At 37.8% G+C, this 18,865-nt stretch overlaps 1 protein-coding gene across 5 annotated transcripts in view; it reads left to right on the forward strand.

Moving 5' to 3' along the window:
• Nucleotides 1-435: 435 nt before the first annotated feature.
• The window catches only part of CNOT2 (CCR4-NOT transcription complex subunit 2), a 130,668-nt gene continuing 112,238 nt past the window's right edge, over nucleotides 436-18,865 (forward strand). The window contains exons 1-2 of one of the 5 annotated variants that reach the window (XM_042947166.1): nucleotides 540-559; nucleotides 9,209-9,226. In XM_042947166.1, coding sequence (XP_042803100.1) covers nucleotides 555-559; nucleotides 9,209-9,226 — 23 coding nt within the window. In that variant the 5' untranslated portion in view covers nucleotides 540-554. The other 4 variants (XM_042947161.1, XM_042947162.1, XM_042947163.1 and 1 more) reach the window with 4 other exon arrangements.

Raw genomic sequence — 18,865 nt, forward strand, 5'->3', positions numbered from 1 at the left:
TTGCTTCAGGTGGTGGGAGTCGGGGGTGGGGTGGGTGTGGGGGCCGTTCCAGGCGGACGGACGTGGGAGGGGCGTGGTGTCCGACACGAACACAAACACAAACACGCTCCGCGTCCCCAGGCAGGGCGGGCTGACGCCACCTCACCATTCCCCGCCCCTGGACCCCGGGGCCCGCCTCGGACCCAGGGCCCGTGCCCAGTGCAGCGCGACCCGGTCTCAGGGGACCTGCAGCGGCCGCAGAGGCCCTGCTCGCTATAACGGCCGCGAAGAAGCGACGAGCCTCCCCGTGAGTCGGTGGAAGACATGCTGAAAGCCGCGGGGAAGAAGGTGAGGGAGTGAAGCGCCTCTCCCCACCCTTTCTCGAACGCGCGGGAAGCCGCCTACCCACCCCCAACCCTGTCCGGTCGGCAATCGCCGCTCCCACCTTCCGCCGCCGCTTTGAGTGAAGCCGGAACGACGGGGGTCACGGCGGGGGTCAGAGGGTAAAGGTCTTGCTCCCAGCAGCCTCCGCGGTGGATACGTCGCCATCTTGGATCCGCGGGACAAGAAAATTCATGCGGTGAGTTTTTGGCAAATTTTCGGAAGTCTGGCAGCGGGGTGCGCGGCGGGGGCGGCGGATTCGGGGCCCCCTCAAGGCCGGGGAATGCCTCGGGGCCGGTCCGGCCGCGTCCGGGGTCCGCGGGCAGCGTCCTGGCCCGCCGCTTCCCGTTGCTTTTGTCTCGGCTCCAATCGAGAGAGGGAGAGCGGAGCGGGCGGGGAGGGGGGGGTGGCGGCGGTGGAGGAGGGAGGGGGTGTGTATGGGGAGGGTGGTGGACGGGACGTAAAGCGTCGCTGTACTTGGGTGGCTGCAGCGGCAGCCCTGGATCCTAGCTAGGCCCGGTCCCTTCGGCGGGCGCTGAGGCTTCCCTTAGACTCCGCTCCGCCGAGCTCCCGCCAGCGCGGAGGAGCCACCGTCGCCGCGCTGCTTCCTGGGGAAGAAGAGAAGGCGGCTGCGGTGGTGGCCAAGGAGCCCGGGTCCGCTTTAGATGGGGCTGCCGCGTTCCCAGCAGCTGCCGCGGTCTCTGGCTGTTCACATTTTCTGAGTACACCCACATCACCTGCAACTTGTGTCTGTGTGTGTATGTGTGTGTAATAGATGGGGGGGGGGGCGGGACATTGTACTGGCTAACGGGCCTCAGGAGCCCCCAGGCCTTGGGATACCAAAGGGTATGGTTGGTGGAAGGAGGAGTGCAACTGTGATGCTTCCTCTGCCACCGCACCGGGAGGGTGAACCTTCAGTGGTGTGATAGAGAGTGAGACGGGATAGTCCTGGGGCGGCGGAGGAACCTGAGACGCTCCTGTTTGTGAAGTTGCCAGTTCTAGGTTTCTACTTCCGCCGGGGCCTCTCCACCTTGTGCTGCCTTGGGTCTAACTTAAAAGTTTCACGGAAGAAATGAGTGGGGTTGAAAGAGGCCCACCTAGTTTTTCGTTGAGGCTCTGCTGTCCATCTAGAAGAGAAAGCCTCAAACTCCTGTCTTCAGCGAATGCGAATTCTAGTTTTCGTTTATAAAAACACTTCCAAGGTTTTAGAATTTGCATTTATACCATAGCCTGTGGATATGGCATTACCACCACAAAAGTCTTACATACGGGTACCACCCTCGGAAGGAACCTAAACATCAACTTCCCTTGAATCCTAAGAGGAGGCCTTCACTTTTCAACATCTATAAGACCGAATGCAATTCATTCTGTTTCATTTTCATAGAACTCTTGGTCAGAGAATCTTAACTCCTTTCTTAATCTTCTGGACCGTTTATAATAATTAAGTACATTCATATCAACCCTTATATTCTTGGCGAAATAATAGAAAGTACTGAGTTAAAATCTGTTCACGAGGGAGGCCATACTTGAATTTAGAGGTAACAATTGAACACATTTCTTCCTGTTAGTCTTGGCATTGGGAATTTCTAAACCTCTAGAATCGTTAAGTGTAACTTTTGATTTGCCTTTAGGAATAACATAAGTGGAAATATAAAGTATGGGGGCGTTGAATAGAAATTTCAAAGTGTCTGTTTACATGGGTATAAGTTGAATTGTTTAGAAATACTTAGTATATTTGACAAGTTATTTCTCAAACGTCAGTGAACACATCTTTTGCAATTTTGCAAGATAACTTTATCTCAGTTAAAGGGTTGATTCAGAATCACAGAGGACTGAAATGGCTAAAACATCTAAAGATGCCTACATTCAGATATTTTAGTTGAAACACTACTTAATGGACCAAGATCGTTAATAAGCTTTGTATGTTGAACTCCTCTTTAGTTTGTAATTCTTATATTAAATTTAAAGGAAAAATAACAATACATACGTAAAAAAGACAAAACTGTTCACTTTGACTTTGTAAAATTCTCATTTAATTTTAAAAAGGTATTTTTCTCATTTTTTCCCTAGGGGCTTGAATTGCAGTTACTTCTGTGCATACTTTGTAGTTTAGACAGGAATCGAGAAACTCACAGTTTCTACATCCTGATTAATGTTGTATCAATAAAAATAAATTATTGTAAGCAGAACCCTTTTATTCTAAGTATACTGCATAGAGATATCTGTAACCTAATCTGATGCTCTTGGGGAATGAGAATTGACTGTATGCCTAAGCAAGCAACAGCCTTCAAATACAGCCTTTAAAAAATTTTCAGTTTCTGTAATACTTCCGTTTTAAAGTAAATTTGTGTGGTGGAAAAAAATAGGACAGAATGCAAGAGTGTATTTATATCTCCTTCGTTTGAGAAGTACTTGATCTTGAAGATAAAATAAAACTCAGAATGATATTCTTCCCCAAGAGAGCTAATTACCTATGTTTTTACTTAATAATTTTGGGTGTTTAATTTACTTTTTCATTTTCTGGAGATGCTTTTACACTTAGTTTTAACCTGAAATTTTTCTTTGTTCAAAAGTAAATAAGTACTTCAGATTTATGAGTAGATTTCATTACAAGTGCTTCTAACCTAGTTTTGGTTTTTATTTCTTTAATAGATAATGGTATTAAAGTTACTTGTATCTTGAAAGATTCTTAGAGAATTTTTCACAACCTATGGGAAATTATAGTTTTGCCCTGTATAGTGACAAATTTGCTTCATAAAATTTTCTTATACTGTAGAAAAGTAGAAGCATACTTTACTTCTATATATGAAATATGAATAGACCTCAATAGACTAGTAAAAATAAGTTCATTTGTTTTTTACTCCTTAAGAGCAGTGATAAATAGTATTTTTAAATTAACCTGAAATTTTTACCAGTATAAGGTTTGTTCTATTATTACATATTTAAAAACAAAACTTTCCCTGTGCTTGCTTGAATAGGCATTGAGGACAGCTTATGCAAATAGTGATACAGTCTTAGGAAAAGATACTACTAAATAAGATTTTGTTTGTTGCCTAGACCTCTGGTAGATTTTGTAACACAAAGAAGCAAAAGAAACCAAGGTACTAGGTAGGGCAGTTTTACAGAGTTAATCTGAGCTGCACTATAATTTTTGAATATAATTACATACAATATTGATATCAAGGAAGGGATCTAGTGCTATGATAGGAATCATTTTGGTTGATGATACAGGTGATGGTTCCTCCTTACTAAGGTTAATTTCTGCCTGTGATGCTTAAACAGGAATTTCATTGTGACTTTCACTAGATGTTTTGAATAAGCTTTAACATTGATGTCTGTTAGAGAGAGTCTGCCTTTGAAAAGAAATAGAATGGACATTAGGGTTTTCACTTTTTAAAATTACAATTTTTACCTTGATTTTTACCTTGATTTTACAAAGAGAAATTTCAATTTTTACCTGATTTTAACCTTTCCACATTCAGTTTAAATACTGTATATATTTTTTCTTCTTGCTTTAGTTTTTCTGTTTGGCATCCTTTTTTGACCTCTTAAAATTCCTGTCTATGACAGGTCATGCTCATATGGCTTGTTCATTTATTTACTTTGTCTATACTGTTAGGGATAACCTGGAAAAATAGTTCTTATTATGTTTTTCTAACAGCTTGTTCTCTGAGATGTAGATGCACATCTCTTGGCATATCACTTGGAGGTACACTCAATTATGAAGTAATAAAATGGCTTAAGTGGTTTTTTTTGATAATATAGCTTATTATAATATGGAAATATAAAATAAGTTATGTAGGAAAAAATTTCCCTTTTCTGGACATATTTGATGTATATGCTTACACTTGGGATCTATTTAGATGTAGGTAGATATTTTGGACAACTGTATTTGCTACTTACCCTGAAAGCTTTTGTTTTTGTTTTTTTGCTTTCATATATTTTTATGTGGGTGGGTAGGGGTACTTTTACTACCACGTCTCTGTTTGACAAACTTCTTCGTCAAAACTCTACTGTAGTGTCATTTTTTAAATGAAACTATTCCTGAGTCCCCAAATCCTTTTGTTGTGCTGCTTTTAGTCTTTAAGCTTAAATAATTAAAAGTGTCATGCTGCATTGTAACCTACTGTCCATCCCTACCATCTACCATAACCTCCAGTGGACCTTAAGCACCTTCCTACCTAAGAGGTAGGGTTATGTCTTTATGTTTGCATTTCTAGTACCTTCTGTAGTACATAGTACTTAGTAGGTTGTCAATAAAGGTTATCAGTAAACTGAACTGGTGCCAGATTGTCATTTGACTCCATGCTTTCAGGGTACTGTTTCCCGGTCCATAGACCAGAAATACTATATTGGAAAAGGGGATGGGAAGAAGAACATCCTGTATTATTTTGCTTCCTTGAATTTTTTTTCCTATAGTTTTGCATCATAATTACGTATGGGAGGCTAGATAACTAGCTTCTTAGAGAAATGTATGTAGAGTAAGTGTAGGAAAGGGAAGGATAGTAATAAAGTGCCTCTGGTGACGTGTTTCTGTATTTTTTGCTGTATTTTGTATGGCTAAGGTCACTGGTTGAACGATATTTTGAATAGACAGTCCCAGACCTATGATGGTTAATTTTACAATTTTTTGATGTTATGATGATACAAAAGTGATACTCATTCAACAGAAACTGTACTTCAAATTTTGATATTTTTTTCTCTAGGCCAGCAGTTTTCTGTACAATACTCTGTCGTGATACTGGGCAGAGGCAGCCACTCACAGCTCCCAGTTAGCCATGCTATCATAAGGGTGAATAAACAGTACACCTGAAATCATTCTGTCTCCATATAACCATTTTTTTTCACTTTCAGTACAGTATTCAATAGATTGCATGAGATTTTCAGTACATTTAAAAGAGGCTTTGTGGTATTTTGTCCAAGTGTAGGCTAATATCGTGTTCTGAGCACATTTAACTTAGGCTAGACTAAGCTACAGCATTCAGTAGGTTATATATATTAAATACATTTTCAGCGTAACAATATTTTCAGCTTAGGATGGGTTTATCAGGATGTAATGCCATCATTAGTTGAAGAGAATCTGTATTGTTATTTACACAGTAATATATACTTAACCATTGCTTAACCAGGAACTGCTATTGGATTTGGGCTTTTTGCAGTTAGATTCTGTCACCCTGCCCACCCCCCCACCCTTTCCCCAACCTTTTTTTACTCCTAATGCTTGTCCCAAAGCTTAGGAGTTCTTCAGTTCAAATACCATTCTCCTTATGAAAATTAGTTAAGATGACTTAATGTAGTCTAAAACGTTTAGTTCTGAAACTAATTTTTCATGGTGACTAATTCCAATTGAAATTGGGAACTAACCGTGGTCTTTATTGGTCTATGTTGTTTTCCAACATTTTGCAGCAGAAATGTTAATGTATTTGATTATTTATGCTGTCTATGCCACTCTGGGAGGTGTTTGGTCATAAATGATACATGTACTGTTTCATCTTTTTAAAACCTGAAAAATTCCAATTCTGAGAAACACGTAAGCTTAGAGGGTTTGAATAAGAGATTGTACACTTGTTTTGTGTCCATTTTTTGAGATGTAAAAATCAAAGCAGAGTAAATGGTACTCTTGAATTACATTTAGTGGAGGTGCTAACATTTGACTTAAAATTTTAGAAATCTTTTTTTATGTTTCATTTGCTGTATATTTGCCACAGAGTTCTTAATGATTGAAAACTGAAGATACAGAGAGAGGGTATATATTTTTTAAAAGATAATTTGATCCAGTACTCAGGACAGCAGTCCTTTCTCTGCTTTTACTGAATTGAAATGTCTTTCCTTATATTGAAAGTAGATGAGAGTCACACTTAGTAATATTTTACTCTGCCAAGGAATGATAAAATAAGCAAGAGAAAATTATATGTCCTGGCAGTTTAGGTAACAATGAGTGGACTTGCTTTTTTCCAAACATATCGATATGCCATTTTTCCATTTATGTATTTGGATGTTGAAACATAACTCCATTTTGTATCCACATCCTGACAGAATGTAATGATTGATTATGTAATACAATGTGTTTGGGAGAGGAACATTTGGTTTTGTGTCATATTTGGCAGGAATGTGTTTTTGTGTTACTTTTTACATTGTAAATTATGTTTATCCTTCAAATTTTGTATTTAATTTTCTCTTTGTAAAAGTTTTTGTGAGATTGGTATCATAACAGTATTCAATAATTAATGCCATTCAAAGGACCTGATTCCTTTTGACTTAATTTTATTGCTTAATATTTTAAAAAGTGGTTTACAGCTTGCAAAGCACTTTCATATACATTATCTCAAGTTTATTTATATATGCATACGTACATATGTATATATGTATACATACATATGTATGTATTTATAATCTCTATACCCATTGTGGGGCTCAGACTCACAACCCCAAGATCAAGAGTTGTGTGCGCTTCCAACTGAACCAGCCAGGCGACCCCATTATCTCAATTTTACATGGTTGTCATTTTGATGTTTACTTTTTAAATAAGTTATATATATTGGTTAACCTTTTTTTTTCTTTTTCTTTTTTTTTTTTGAGAGAGTGAGCGGGTGATGTACAGAGGATGAGGGAGACAGAATATTTTTTTTTCATTTTAATGTTTATTTATTTTTGAGAGAGACACAAAGTGCGAATAGTGGGGGGCAGGGCAGAGAGAGAGAGGGAGACACAGAATCTGAAGCAGGCTCCAGGCCCCAAGTGTTCAGCACAGAGCCTGATGCAGGGGTTGAACCACGAATCATGAGATCATAACCTGAGCCGAAGTTGACTGCCCAAGCCCAACTGACTGGGTCTGAGCCACCCAGGCGCGCCCCCTGGGGAGAGAGAATCTTAAGCAGGCTCCACACCCAGATTGGAGCCTGAAACCAGAAGCAGGGCTCCTCAGTCCCACAACTGATCCCATGACCGGGAGAGCATTACCTGAGCCAAAATAGGGTCTAGAAGCCCAACTGACTGAGCCACCCAGGTGCCCCTTAAATAAGGTTATATTTGAATATAAATATAAAGATAGAACAATCAAGCTGTTTTGATTAGTATTAAAATTAGTAATTGGGAATTATAAAGACCATTTTATTCTTAGACTGGACACAGCATCTAATATATTTCTCAATGTTACTCTAGCTTAATTTATCAAATTATGTATAAGTGGAAGGTTTATTTTTGTTTTTAATTGGTCATCTTGCAGATTTAGGGTAATATAGAAATTTGAAAGAGAAGTAGGAAATTTTTTGTTTTAAGCTTGACTTTGGCAAAATAAAACAGCTCACATTTTTAAGCATTATAATCATATTTATCAAGAAATGCCAAAGTTTTAAATAATACTGTGTTATAATAAGAATAGGTAATTTTGTATCACACTGATGCCACATTTTATACATTTATTTATTGCACATTTATTTTGCAAGGACATTATGTGCTGAGCAGATATGTCTTGAGCTTTGCCTTGATTTACTAGGGCAAAAAATAGTGCTTTGGGTTGTAGTTTTTTTTTTTTTTTTTTTTTTTTTTTTCATGTCTGTTTATTTTGAGAGAGAGAACACAAGCAAGGGAGGGGCAGGAGAGGGAGAGACAGAGAGAGAATCCCAGCCAGGCTCTGTGCTGTAGGCGCGGAGCTGGATGCGGGGCTCAAACCCACAAACCAGGAGGTTACGACGTAAGCCGAAATCAAGAGTCAGACTCTCAACCTACTGAGCCACCCAGGTACCCCAGGGGGAGTTTTTATAATTTTGAGTGAGCATGTCTGTCCTTAAGAGTAGAAAAAAATTAGACTTATAACCTTCTTTCTGATTTGTGTCCACTTACGAGAAATGTGGATATATTCGTAGACCTTTCAACCCAAGCTTTGAGGTCTATAGCAAAACCATTAAATCTGGCAGCAGAAACAGCCTTCAAAGTGTTTAAATTCGATGTAAAATGTACTTTTTCTTTTTAAGTTTATTTTGGGAGAGAGAATATGAGCCGGTGAGGGGCAGAGAGAGAGGGAAAGAGAGAATCCCAAGCAGGCTCCACACTGTCAGAACTGGATGAGGGACTCAGACTCAAGAACCATGAGATCATGACCTGAGCTGAAATCGAGAGTCAGACGCTTAATGGGCTGAGCCACCCAAGGGCCCCATTTTTTTTTTTTTTTTAATTTTATTTATTTGTGGCGGGGGGGGGGGGGGGGGGGGGGGGGGCAAGCGGGAGAGGGGTAGAGAGAGGGAGACAACAGAATCTGAAGCAGGCTCCTGGCTCCAAGCTGTTAGCACAGAGCCTGACATTGAGCTCAAGCCCATGAACCATGAGATCATGACCTGAGCCAGAGTCAGATGCTTAACCAACTGAGCCACCCAGGAGCCCCTTCAAATGTACTTTTGTATTCTTTGTGTGTATACATCACGTATCCTAAATAGACATATATATATATATATATATATATATATATATATATATGTATATATACGCACAGACATATATATATATATATATATATACACACACACACACATATATATATATATAAAACAATTGTAGTCCAGTGCTTCAGGGAATCTGACCTTTGCCTACTCTTTAAGTATTTCAGAGCATAGTTTGAAAACCACTGGACTTGATCTCTAAAGTCACTTCCAACCTAAAATTCAGCATTCTTAGAAAGTCAGGAATTTTTATCTCTTTGCAGATACGGAATTCATAGAATTTACTTGTTTTTGAGTAACATTTGGATAAAAATTATTTAAGTTTAAATTTCAGGTTCTAGTGATTGAATGTTAGCATCGTAGATATTTTGTAGATAAATTCTGTAATAATTTGAGTGTTTATTCTCTTCTAGACATTGCTGTAGCTCTGGGTATGTATGGTAGTGAACAAGACAAGTCTCTGCCTTAATGGAGCTAACATCTTAGAGGGGGAGACAGAAAATAAAAAGGTAAATAATTTCAGATAGTAGTAATTGTGATAAAGAGAATAAAGAGGTTAGATAAGGGTATAGCAATTGATTAGGGATGAAAGAAGGGGACCAATTTAAGTAGGGTGATGAAGAAAGGTCTTTTTGTCTGGAGGTAACATTTGAACAGTAGCTAAAAATAAGGGAAAGCCATTAAAAAATTTAGGTGATTGGTTTCCCAGGCAGAAAGAACAGAGGGCCCAAGATGGGGTCAAGTTTTGCTTGTTTCCTGATAATCAGAAATTTCATAAACAGTTACTTAGTGCCTTCAGCATAAATAGGGATAAACCCTAAAGGGAAAAAGATGATTAAGATGGTCTTTGTTTTTCAACCATGAAAATGTTGTGGTGGACCCAATAATTTGTATTAAATTTTATAGCAAGCTATAGGGAAAGAGGGATTATTTTTTATTAAGAGGCCATGGAAATGTTTTCTGGATTAGGTGGAATTGGGAGTCTGTCTATATTAGTGGAAAATTATAAAGGGGAAGAAATTTTAAACTTTATTTGTATTAGCATAGAAAAATGCTTTAAGAGTTTTCAGTTTTGCAAGGTTGTACCTAGTATATTTTTCTTAGAAATTCATTAGTAATGGTTTTCATGTTTAATCAGATTTTCTTGTACGGTTCAGTATACTGCCATGCACTGTTACAAGTGCTACTGAGTAATTCAAGTTCATTTTTTATGGTGCATGTTGTGGATACAAGTTAGAATAGAGTAACATTATTTGAGGGAATTAATCAAAGAGGAGATAATTTGATTTGGGTTCTGAAGGGTGATTTGGGGTTCTCTAGGTGGGATAGGGTACACAGCATTGCGAATACAGAAAGCCTGGGAGAATATGAGGATTTGGAGAATGGCACAGTAACCTCAGGAGAAGTTGGATGAAGGAATGAACTTTTTACATGATGGGGACTAATTTACCATTTTTTTAAAACAATGCTCTTGAAAATCAGATTTGTGCTTCAGGGGGGCATTGTAGGTTTCACAGTCAAATTATAATTAAAATTATGATTTGATGGTGTGAAATTTTTGAAGGAATATATTTTCTTCAGTAGAAAAATTGAGTATTTTGAATTCATACTGGCAGGATTTTTTATTAGGAACCATATGACTGAATGGGGTGCCTGGGTGGCTCAGTCTGTTGGGCATCTGATTCTTCATTTCTTCGGCTCAGGTCATGATCTCACAGCTGTGAGATTGAGCCCTGCCTGGGGCTCCACACTGGGTATGGAGCCTACCTAAGATTCTCTCTGTCTTTCCCTCTGCTCCTCTCCCCAGCTTGCACACACCCTCTCTAACCTAAACTAAGAAAACAAACAAACAAACAACAACACACCAGAAAAACAAAACAAAACAAAACTGTATGAAACTCTTTTAAGTTTCTACCAGAGAACTTTTTATATATATAAGCCAATACATATAAGCCAAAAGTTAAAAGTTTTAGTGGATGAAATTTGTTATATGTGTTTTAGGGCAGACAAAGTTTAAATGTTATTTGACATTATTTGCAGGCATGAGATTTAACATTACTTAGATAAATTAGAATAAACCAAAACTTCTGAATTAGTGATATAATTATTCATAGGAGCGGATACCTATACAGGTATCGCCTGCTTTTCAAAAGTTCACGTTATGCCTCTTTGCTTTTATGAGATACTTATGTTAGTACCTGTTTTCCCTAACAGAAAGATGAGGGTTTTTGCTCTATGAAAAAAGGTAGAAAATGAAAGTCGCATTTAGTGTTTGTTTTATAATGAGTCTCAGTGTGTACTGGAGCAGCAAGAGGAACCGCAAGAACTACACTTAGCATCTCAGCATCATGCCGCCGTAGTTTTGAACTGTGTCTGTGGGCATCTGTGCTTTATCTTAAATTTATTTTCTGCATTGGTTAGCAAGAGGTGTCCTAAGGTTTCAGCAAAGCCTGAGAAAAGTTTTTTGGGAGTCTGTGGGAATGTTCAAAACATTTTCCATATTGGGGCACCTGGGTGGCTCGAGTTGGTTAAGCATCCAACTTCTGCTCAGGTCATGATCTCACGGTTTGTGAGTTCAGGCCCCACATCAGGCTGTCAATGCAGAGCTCACTTTGCATCCTCTGTCCCCTTCTCTCTCTGCCTCTCCCCCTCTTTTGAGTGCATGCATGTGCTCTCGCTCACTCTCTCAAAAAGAAATAAACATTAAAAGAAATTTTTCCATATAAGTCAATGGTAATTGCTTCGTTTTACTAAAAGGTTTCATAGAAATGCTTTACTTTTGAACAGTGGAGAAACCTGTGTTATGTTACTACAAGTGCTTATTTTACAATGCTTAGATGTGTGTTTGTGTAATTCAAAATATTGCATGTGACAGTCACGCACTTATTTTAGATTGTTGGCATTATTTACTAATTCTGAAATGCAGGAGAGACAAAAGCCCAAATGTGTGTTTTCAAATAGAAAGAATTAATTCCTTAAGAATGCAGTTTGAGCAAATTAATACTTTGATAGTATGCATTATATGTCATTTTTTCGTAGGGGAAGCTAATGGATTTCCATTGTGACTTGTAGCTGCCCAAGTTGCCTAATTGTCTGTTGAGTTCATTTTTGGCTGAATAGGATGGAACTGATTATAACTCCTATTAAATTGTGCTGGAATTTTACATGATCACCATTCTGTCTCTTTTAATTAGTTCTGTAACTTACCCTCCCTAAACTTCAGTTTTCTCATTTGAAAAAATGTGGATAGGTAGATTAGATGTAAGGGATAAAGGCTCTTGTGGGTTTTTTTGTTTTTGCTTTTGTTTTTTGTAGGGGGTTGCTATGTAAAGATGAGATTCTGTGGCAAATGAGAATTAGCCACAGTTTTTTCAGAGTGCATTATGCTCTTTTCTGTATCAAATTTGTAAATGTAAACAAGGAAGATGCAGTTTTGTTCCTAAGAGTCTATGTATGTTTTTCCTGCCAGGAATTTTGCTTAGATGTGTTAAGTATTTTGTGTAGTATTTTGAGTAACATAAATACATCTTAACATTGCTCTATCTGAAGCTCTTGGCGTGGTGTATGGCATATAATAGGTAGGCATTTGGTAATTCCTTTGGTAAACGGGTAGATCTAATAGAACGTTAGTTTAGGGCTCAGACTTGTGTCTACCTGAATTATGTCAAGTTACCTATAGCAAGTTTCTTCTCTTTGCTTCAGTTTCTATATCTTTAAAATGAATCAAGTGTATTAGAATCATGTAGAACATCTGACAGATTTATAAAGGTATTGGTTTATATCTCTTTCCTTTTTTGCAGAGTAAATATTCCAGAATCTTGGAGGAAATTCAGAGGGAATACTTAACATAGAAGTTACCATTTATTTTTTGAAAGTTGAGAAAGTCAGGTCATTTATTTACCTTTGAGTATGTGCTCACCTTTAACAGAGAGATAATACATTGTATTGGAAAGACTACCGTACTTGGATTCAGAAAATGGGTTCCAGTCTGGGTTCCATGAATTTATTAGCCATGTGCTTGGATAAATCAATTAATACTGAAGAGCCTTAGTTTTTTAGTCATTTATACTTTCTAACGTTCCTGATGAGAATTGAGGTAAAGAGAACGTTTGGTTAATTGTAAAGTAATGTTAAAGTGTTGTGGTGATGATTCCTGATTATTAATGGTTGTGATGCAACTAGTAGTTTTAAGTTGTGTGATTTCATTCATTCATTTTATTTTACCATGTGGTGCTACTGCATTCATATGGTTTTCCTTTATTTTTATGTGATTGAATATCTGGCTTATTGGATTTGGGGGAGGAGGGAGCATGGAGAGTGTTCATCATAGTAGGCAAGTTAATACTTGGATATTTTTGCATGTGGAAGTCCTGATTCTTTCTTTCTGTAAGTATATATGGCAGGGAGTCTACCTCATGTTCATTTCCTCTTCATTAAGGATGAAAGATGGTGAATGTTCTTTGGGTTATTCCCATTGTTTGTAACTATATTTGTGTCCTTTATTACTGTTAGTCAAACATTTTTATGGTCATCGTGCCTATTTTCCTTGCAAATGAAATTCACTTGTAATTTACAGTTAGAGAATTGAGAATGTCAGTGCAGTAGTTTGAAACTATTGTATATTCTTTATGTAATGTGTATGAATAACTTTTACTGTTTTGTTTTTTTTTTTAATCCTTAAATCTGTAAGATCTCTTGGGTACTGAGCCCTTTGAAGCATTAAATACCATATAAGGAAAGCAGTACTAAGTAGTTGCAGTAGCAGAGTAAGGAAAGTGAATCACAGAGTAATGAAATTTGGAAAATGATTGTTGTTCATTGAAGGGAAAGGCATTGCTTTTACTGTCACCCTTGTAAAATTGGAGTTAACTAAGAGTAGCTAGAAAATTCATTTTTCAGAATAGTCTATATCCTAAAGTGTATAGTTAAATGGCTTTTATTTTTAATCATATATGCCAGCCTTGGCAAACAGTACATGCTGAAATTTCAAGATATGGCAAAGATACGTGTTTTTGATTCTACAAAATTAAACTTTCAGTTTTAACACTATTTCAGAAATAGTTATCTTTACTTCTGATTTATCAATTTGCTCAGAAAAAGAGCAGTTAAATTCTCTTGATTTCTAACATTATTCCAATTAACATATTAAGAAATTGAACTTTATTTAATTTTATTTTGAGAGAGAGAAGTTGCAGGTGAGCAAGGGGCAGAGAGAGAGAGGGAATCCCAGGAGGGACAGAGGGGAGGGGAGAGGAGGGGAGAGAGAGAAGCAGGCTCACCCAAAGCGGGGCTCAAGCTCACCCTGTGTGGGAGTGGAACTCACAAACTGAGATCATGACCTGAGCCGAAGTCAGATGCTTGACAACTGACCCACCCAGGCACCTTTGAGAAGTTGAACGGTTTTTAAAGAGAAGACTTTTGTAATAGAAATGACTTTCCTTAAATTTTTTAATGTTTAGTTTTGAGAGAGTGTGAGCAGGGAGAGGCAAGAAGAGATGGGGGGCAGAGGATCTGAAGTGGGCTCTGCTCTGACAGGCTGACAGCAGTGAGCCCCTGCAGGGCTCGAGCTCACAAACAGTGAGATCCTGTCTGAGCCGAAGTCAGATGCTCAACCGACTGAGCCATCCAGGTGCCCAAAATGATTTCCTTGTAACTTACTTGTTTTATAAGTTTGGATTCTTGAATATAGATGTTCATTATCGCAGCATACCCAGGAAGTAATACTATTATTTTAAATTTTTATGTAAAGCAAATAGAATATGAGGTCATGTGCTAAGGCCTGTGGTAAAAACTAAAATAGCAATACTTACAGGAAAGTGGAAAATAAAGATGAGAAAAAGAAGAAAACAAAAGTTACTTGGTAATCTTGCACACCAGAGAACTGTTAACCTGGGCAGAGTATGTGTATGTAATCACTTTGATTACCAAAGTGATACAGGAGGATATGGAAAATGTAGAAAATGCTGAAAAGTATGAAAGAAGAAGAATGTCTAGGGACAACCACTGTTCTTTTTTTGTAATAGAGAAATTGGGCTATACTTACTGATTTATAACTTGTGTCTTTAAAAACAAAAGCTTAGATCATAAGCATTTTTCAGCATCATTCAGTATTTATCCAAAACATGATTCCTGGGGTGCCTGAGTGGCTCAGTCGGTTAAGTGTCCAACTTTGGCTCAGGTCATGATCTCATGGTTTGTGGGTTCAAGCCCCACGTCGACAGCTCAGAGCCTGGAGTCTGCTTCGGATTCTGTGCCTCCCTCTCTCTCTGCCCCTCCCCCATCACGCTCTCTGTCTCTGTCTCTGTCTCTCTTTCTCTCTCAAAAATAAATAAACATTAAAAAAAATAAAAAAAAAAAAAACCAACATGATTCCTTATGGCCAGAGCATGGCTGACTTAATTCCTTATTATTGAACATTTAATTTTATTTTGATTTTTCACTTTTATAAATAGCACTGTGGTGAACATTTTTTTACCTGAATTTTTGTTTGTACATTTTATTTCAGTTTTTAAAATGTTTACTTATTTTGAGAGAGAGAGTGGGAGGGGCCGAGAGAGAGAGAGAGAGAGAGAGAGAGAGAACCCCAAACAGGCTCCCTGTTAGTGCAGAGCCTGAGGAGCAGCTCAAACCCAGGAACTGTGAGGTCATGACCTGAGCCAAAATCAAGATTTGGACGCTTAACCAGTTGAGCCAGCCAGGCACCCCTGTTTGCACATTTTAATATTTCTTTAGAAAATGTTTATAGAAGTACAATTATTATTTTTAAAGTATTAGAGGTAGCTCCAATACTTGAAATTTACTTTTTAAGCTTCATTATCCTCTCCTGTGAAGTAGGTATACCTTATAGAATTGTTAGGAGTGAATGACAGTAGGACTTTCATAAGTAGACTCCTCTTCCTGTAGCATTTACCATATAGTCATTATTTTAACAATTTTGTCTTTCATTCTACCACTAGATCATGAGTAAGGATTGAGTCAGCTTTGCTCTCGATGTGTATTTGAAACCTTGCGTAGGGCCTGACAGATAAATTGTTGAATGTTTGAAAAACTATTTTCCAAAGCTTTTAATACTTACTTTTTTTCTTAGAACAACCTTGTGTCAGTTTACATTGTTACCAGCTATGTGTGAATTGTCTTCTTAATTTTTTTGTTAATGACACTGAGTGTGGTTGTGTAAAAAAATATTGTCCTAAAATTTGAAGGTATAAACTTAAGAGTTTTAGAAATTTTTTTTTCCCAAAGTGCTTTACATGTTTTCTGTTCATAACTTTCATTCTCAATACTAAGAATAAAAATAAGAGTAAAATAATAAAGGATTATAATCCTGTTTTTGGTCCTCTCCCAAGCATCATTTTATATATCCTGGGAGAAAAGCAAATCATATTTAATACCACACAAATATGAAGAGAAGTTAACGTATTGAAGTTCTGTACCAAAATTGACGCACAAAGTGGTTTAAACTGGATACACTAATAATGTAAAAGTTTAAGAGGAGTTTTGCCTAATTTAATATGCTGTATCAACAGTAAAAATGTGGCTAAGATGTTATGTTAAATGCAAAAATAAGATTGTGTTTTTACCATTAAGCTTATTTTGTCCGGAGGGCTTCAATTTGATATCCATGGGTGAATTTGAAAAGAATAAGTGGTTTGGTAGTGGGGGTTAGGCAAGGTAACATTTAAGTACTGTATTAGATATTTTCTGTATGTTACTCATTCTATTTATTCATCTGGCAAATATTTATTTATCTATTATGTACCAGGCGCTGTTCTAAGAGAATATAGAGTGGAAGTGCCTGGGTGGCTTATTCAGTTAAGATCTCAGGGTCTGAGTTCAAGTTCCATGTTGGGCTCTGTGCTGGCAATGAAGCCTACTTAAAAAAAGAATGAGAGAAGGGTGCCTGGGTGGCTCAGTCTCTTAGCGTCTGCCTCTTGATTTTGGCTTCGGTCATGGTCTCATGGTTCATGGGATTGAGCTCCATGCTCTGTGTTGACAGTACGGAGACTGCTTGGGATTCTCTCTCCCTCTCTCTTTGCCCCTCCCCCGCTCACACACTCTTTCTCTCTCAAAATAAATAAACTGAAAACAAAAAAGGTACAGGGTACAAAATAAAAGATAAAATGTGATGTGCCAGATGGTGGTAGGGGTGTGGAGAAAAAGAGACCAAGGGAGTATGAAGTTTGTATGGGATGCAGATTTAAATTGCCAGGTCACAGAAGTCCTTCCCTAGAAGGTGACAACCCTGTGGTGAGGGAGCAGTTCTCTGCATATCCAAGAGAAAGAAGTTCCAGAAGGGACAACAACCAAGAGCAAATGCCCTGAGAAAGGATGTCTTATTTTAAAAAAAAATTTTTAATGTGTATTTATATTTGAAAGCGAGAGAGAGCATGAGTTGGGAAGGGGCAGAGAGAGAGGGAGACACAGAATCCTAAGCAAACTCCAGGCTCTGAGCTGTTAGCGCAGAGTCTGATGCAGGGCTCAAACCCACGAAACGTGAGATCATGACATGAGCCACCCAGGCGCCCCTAGAAGGGATGTCTTATGATTGAAAAGTTGCAAGGAAGTCTGTGTGGCTGGAGTACAGTGGGAAAGGGGGAGAATGGTAGGCAGGTGGGTGCAGAGAAGATAGGGGGAGAGAGGCAAGTCAGGAAAGATTTTGTAAGCCATCAAAAGGACCTTGGCTTTTACTCTGAGTAAAATGATCCTCTGTATAATCTTCATAATTATTATACAGTTGATTGAATTCTACCCATTTTACAGTTGAATAAATAAAGGTTCTGTAGGGTAGCCTGTAGTTAACTTCTTCAAGGTTATATAGCTAATGAGTGGCAGAACTAAGATACGAACTTAGATCTTTGACTTCAAAGTTTATGGCTATTTCATTACACTATCATTCTTGCCCTAGCATACTTCTAGAGGCTTTCACTTTTTTTTTTTTTTCCCCTTAAGCCAGGATTTATAGTGAAGCCAGGGTGAGTGTCCATGCATGTGTGTGTGACTCAGAAAACCGTTCCCTTACTGCAAAATATATTCAGATTCTTTGTATTATGTTGTAAACGATGACTTTAAGCATGCTAGTTTTAAAATGCTCTGTATTGATTTCATGGCCCACTGTTGGGAGTCCATAGTTTGAAAATCACCACACTGTTTTCGTAAAATGCCAGAAGTTCCAGATTTATCCAATGCTCTGAATTATGCTGAGTGGCTGCTTTGATCCCTTAAGAAAAATCCTTATATCCATAGAAGTAGCTCTTGGGTTGGGAAGCAAGATGTAATGCAATTAGTATATTGTAAAAACGTGTAACATTGGAAAATTCGTGTATGATTTAAATTTTCTTGCTGAAAAACTACAACTTAGGAAACTTTAGGTGACTGAATTAATAAATCTTGTATTATGAAGATGGCAATTAAGACTAACAAGCTAATGCTGCTATTACTATTATTACTGATTTCTGTTGAATGTTTATTATACTAAGTTTCTTTACTTGTTTACTTATTTATGCTTGAGATTTTTATTTATTTATTTTTAAAGTAATTTCTAAACCCAACATGGGGCTTGAAACTCACAACCCCAAGATCAGGAGTCTCATGCTCTACTGACTGAACCAGCCAGGTGCCCCAATACTTTTTTTTTTAAAGCAATTTAATATGTTACTCAAATTTTTTAGGAAGTTTTTAAAAATACGTATATCTTCTATTAAGATTTTCTCTGAGCAAGGCCCATGATCATTTGATGTCTATAGGAATAAGTACCATTTTTTAAGTGCCTTATTACTATTTTAATTTTTAAGTCAACTTTGTTAAGGAAACTTACATATTAAACAAGACGTCCATTTAAGTGTCCTTTGCAATGAGTTTTGACATATTTATATACCTGAGTAACAATCAATCACCACGATTCAAATAAAAACATTCGCATCACATCCAAAGTTCACTGGTCCAGGCAGTCCTCATTCATGGCCATAGGCAAACACCAGTCTGCTATCACTAGAGCTTAGCATTATTTTTTTAGAGGTTCAAACAAATGGAATTATACAGTGTGCATTTTTTTGTGTCTGACATCTTTCGCT

Source organism: Panthera leo, chromosome B4, assembly GCF_018350215.1.
Source record: "Panthera leo isolate Ple1 chromosome B4, P.leo_Ple1_pat1.1, whole genome shotgun sequence".
In the NCBI taxonomy this organism is placed as follows: domain Eukaryota; kingdom Metazoa; phylum Chordata; class Mammalia; order Carnivora; family Felidae; genus Panthera; species Panthera leo.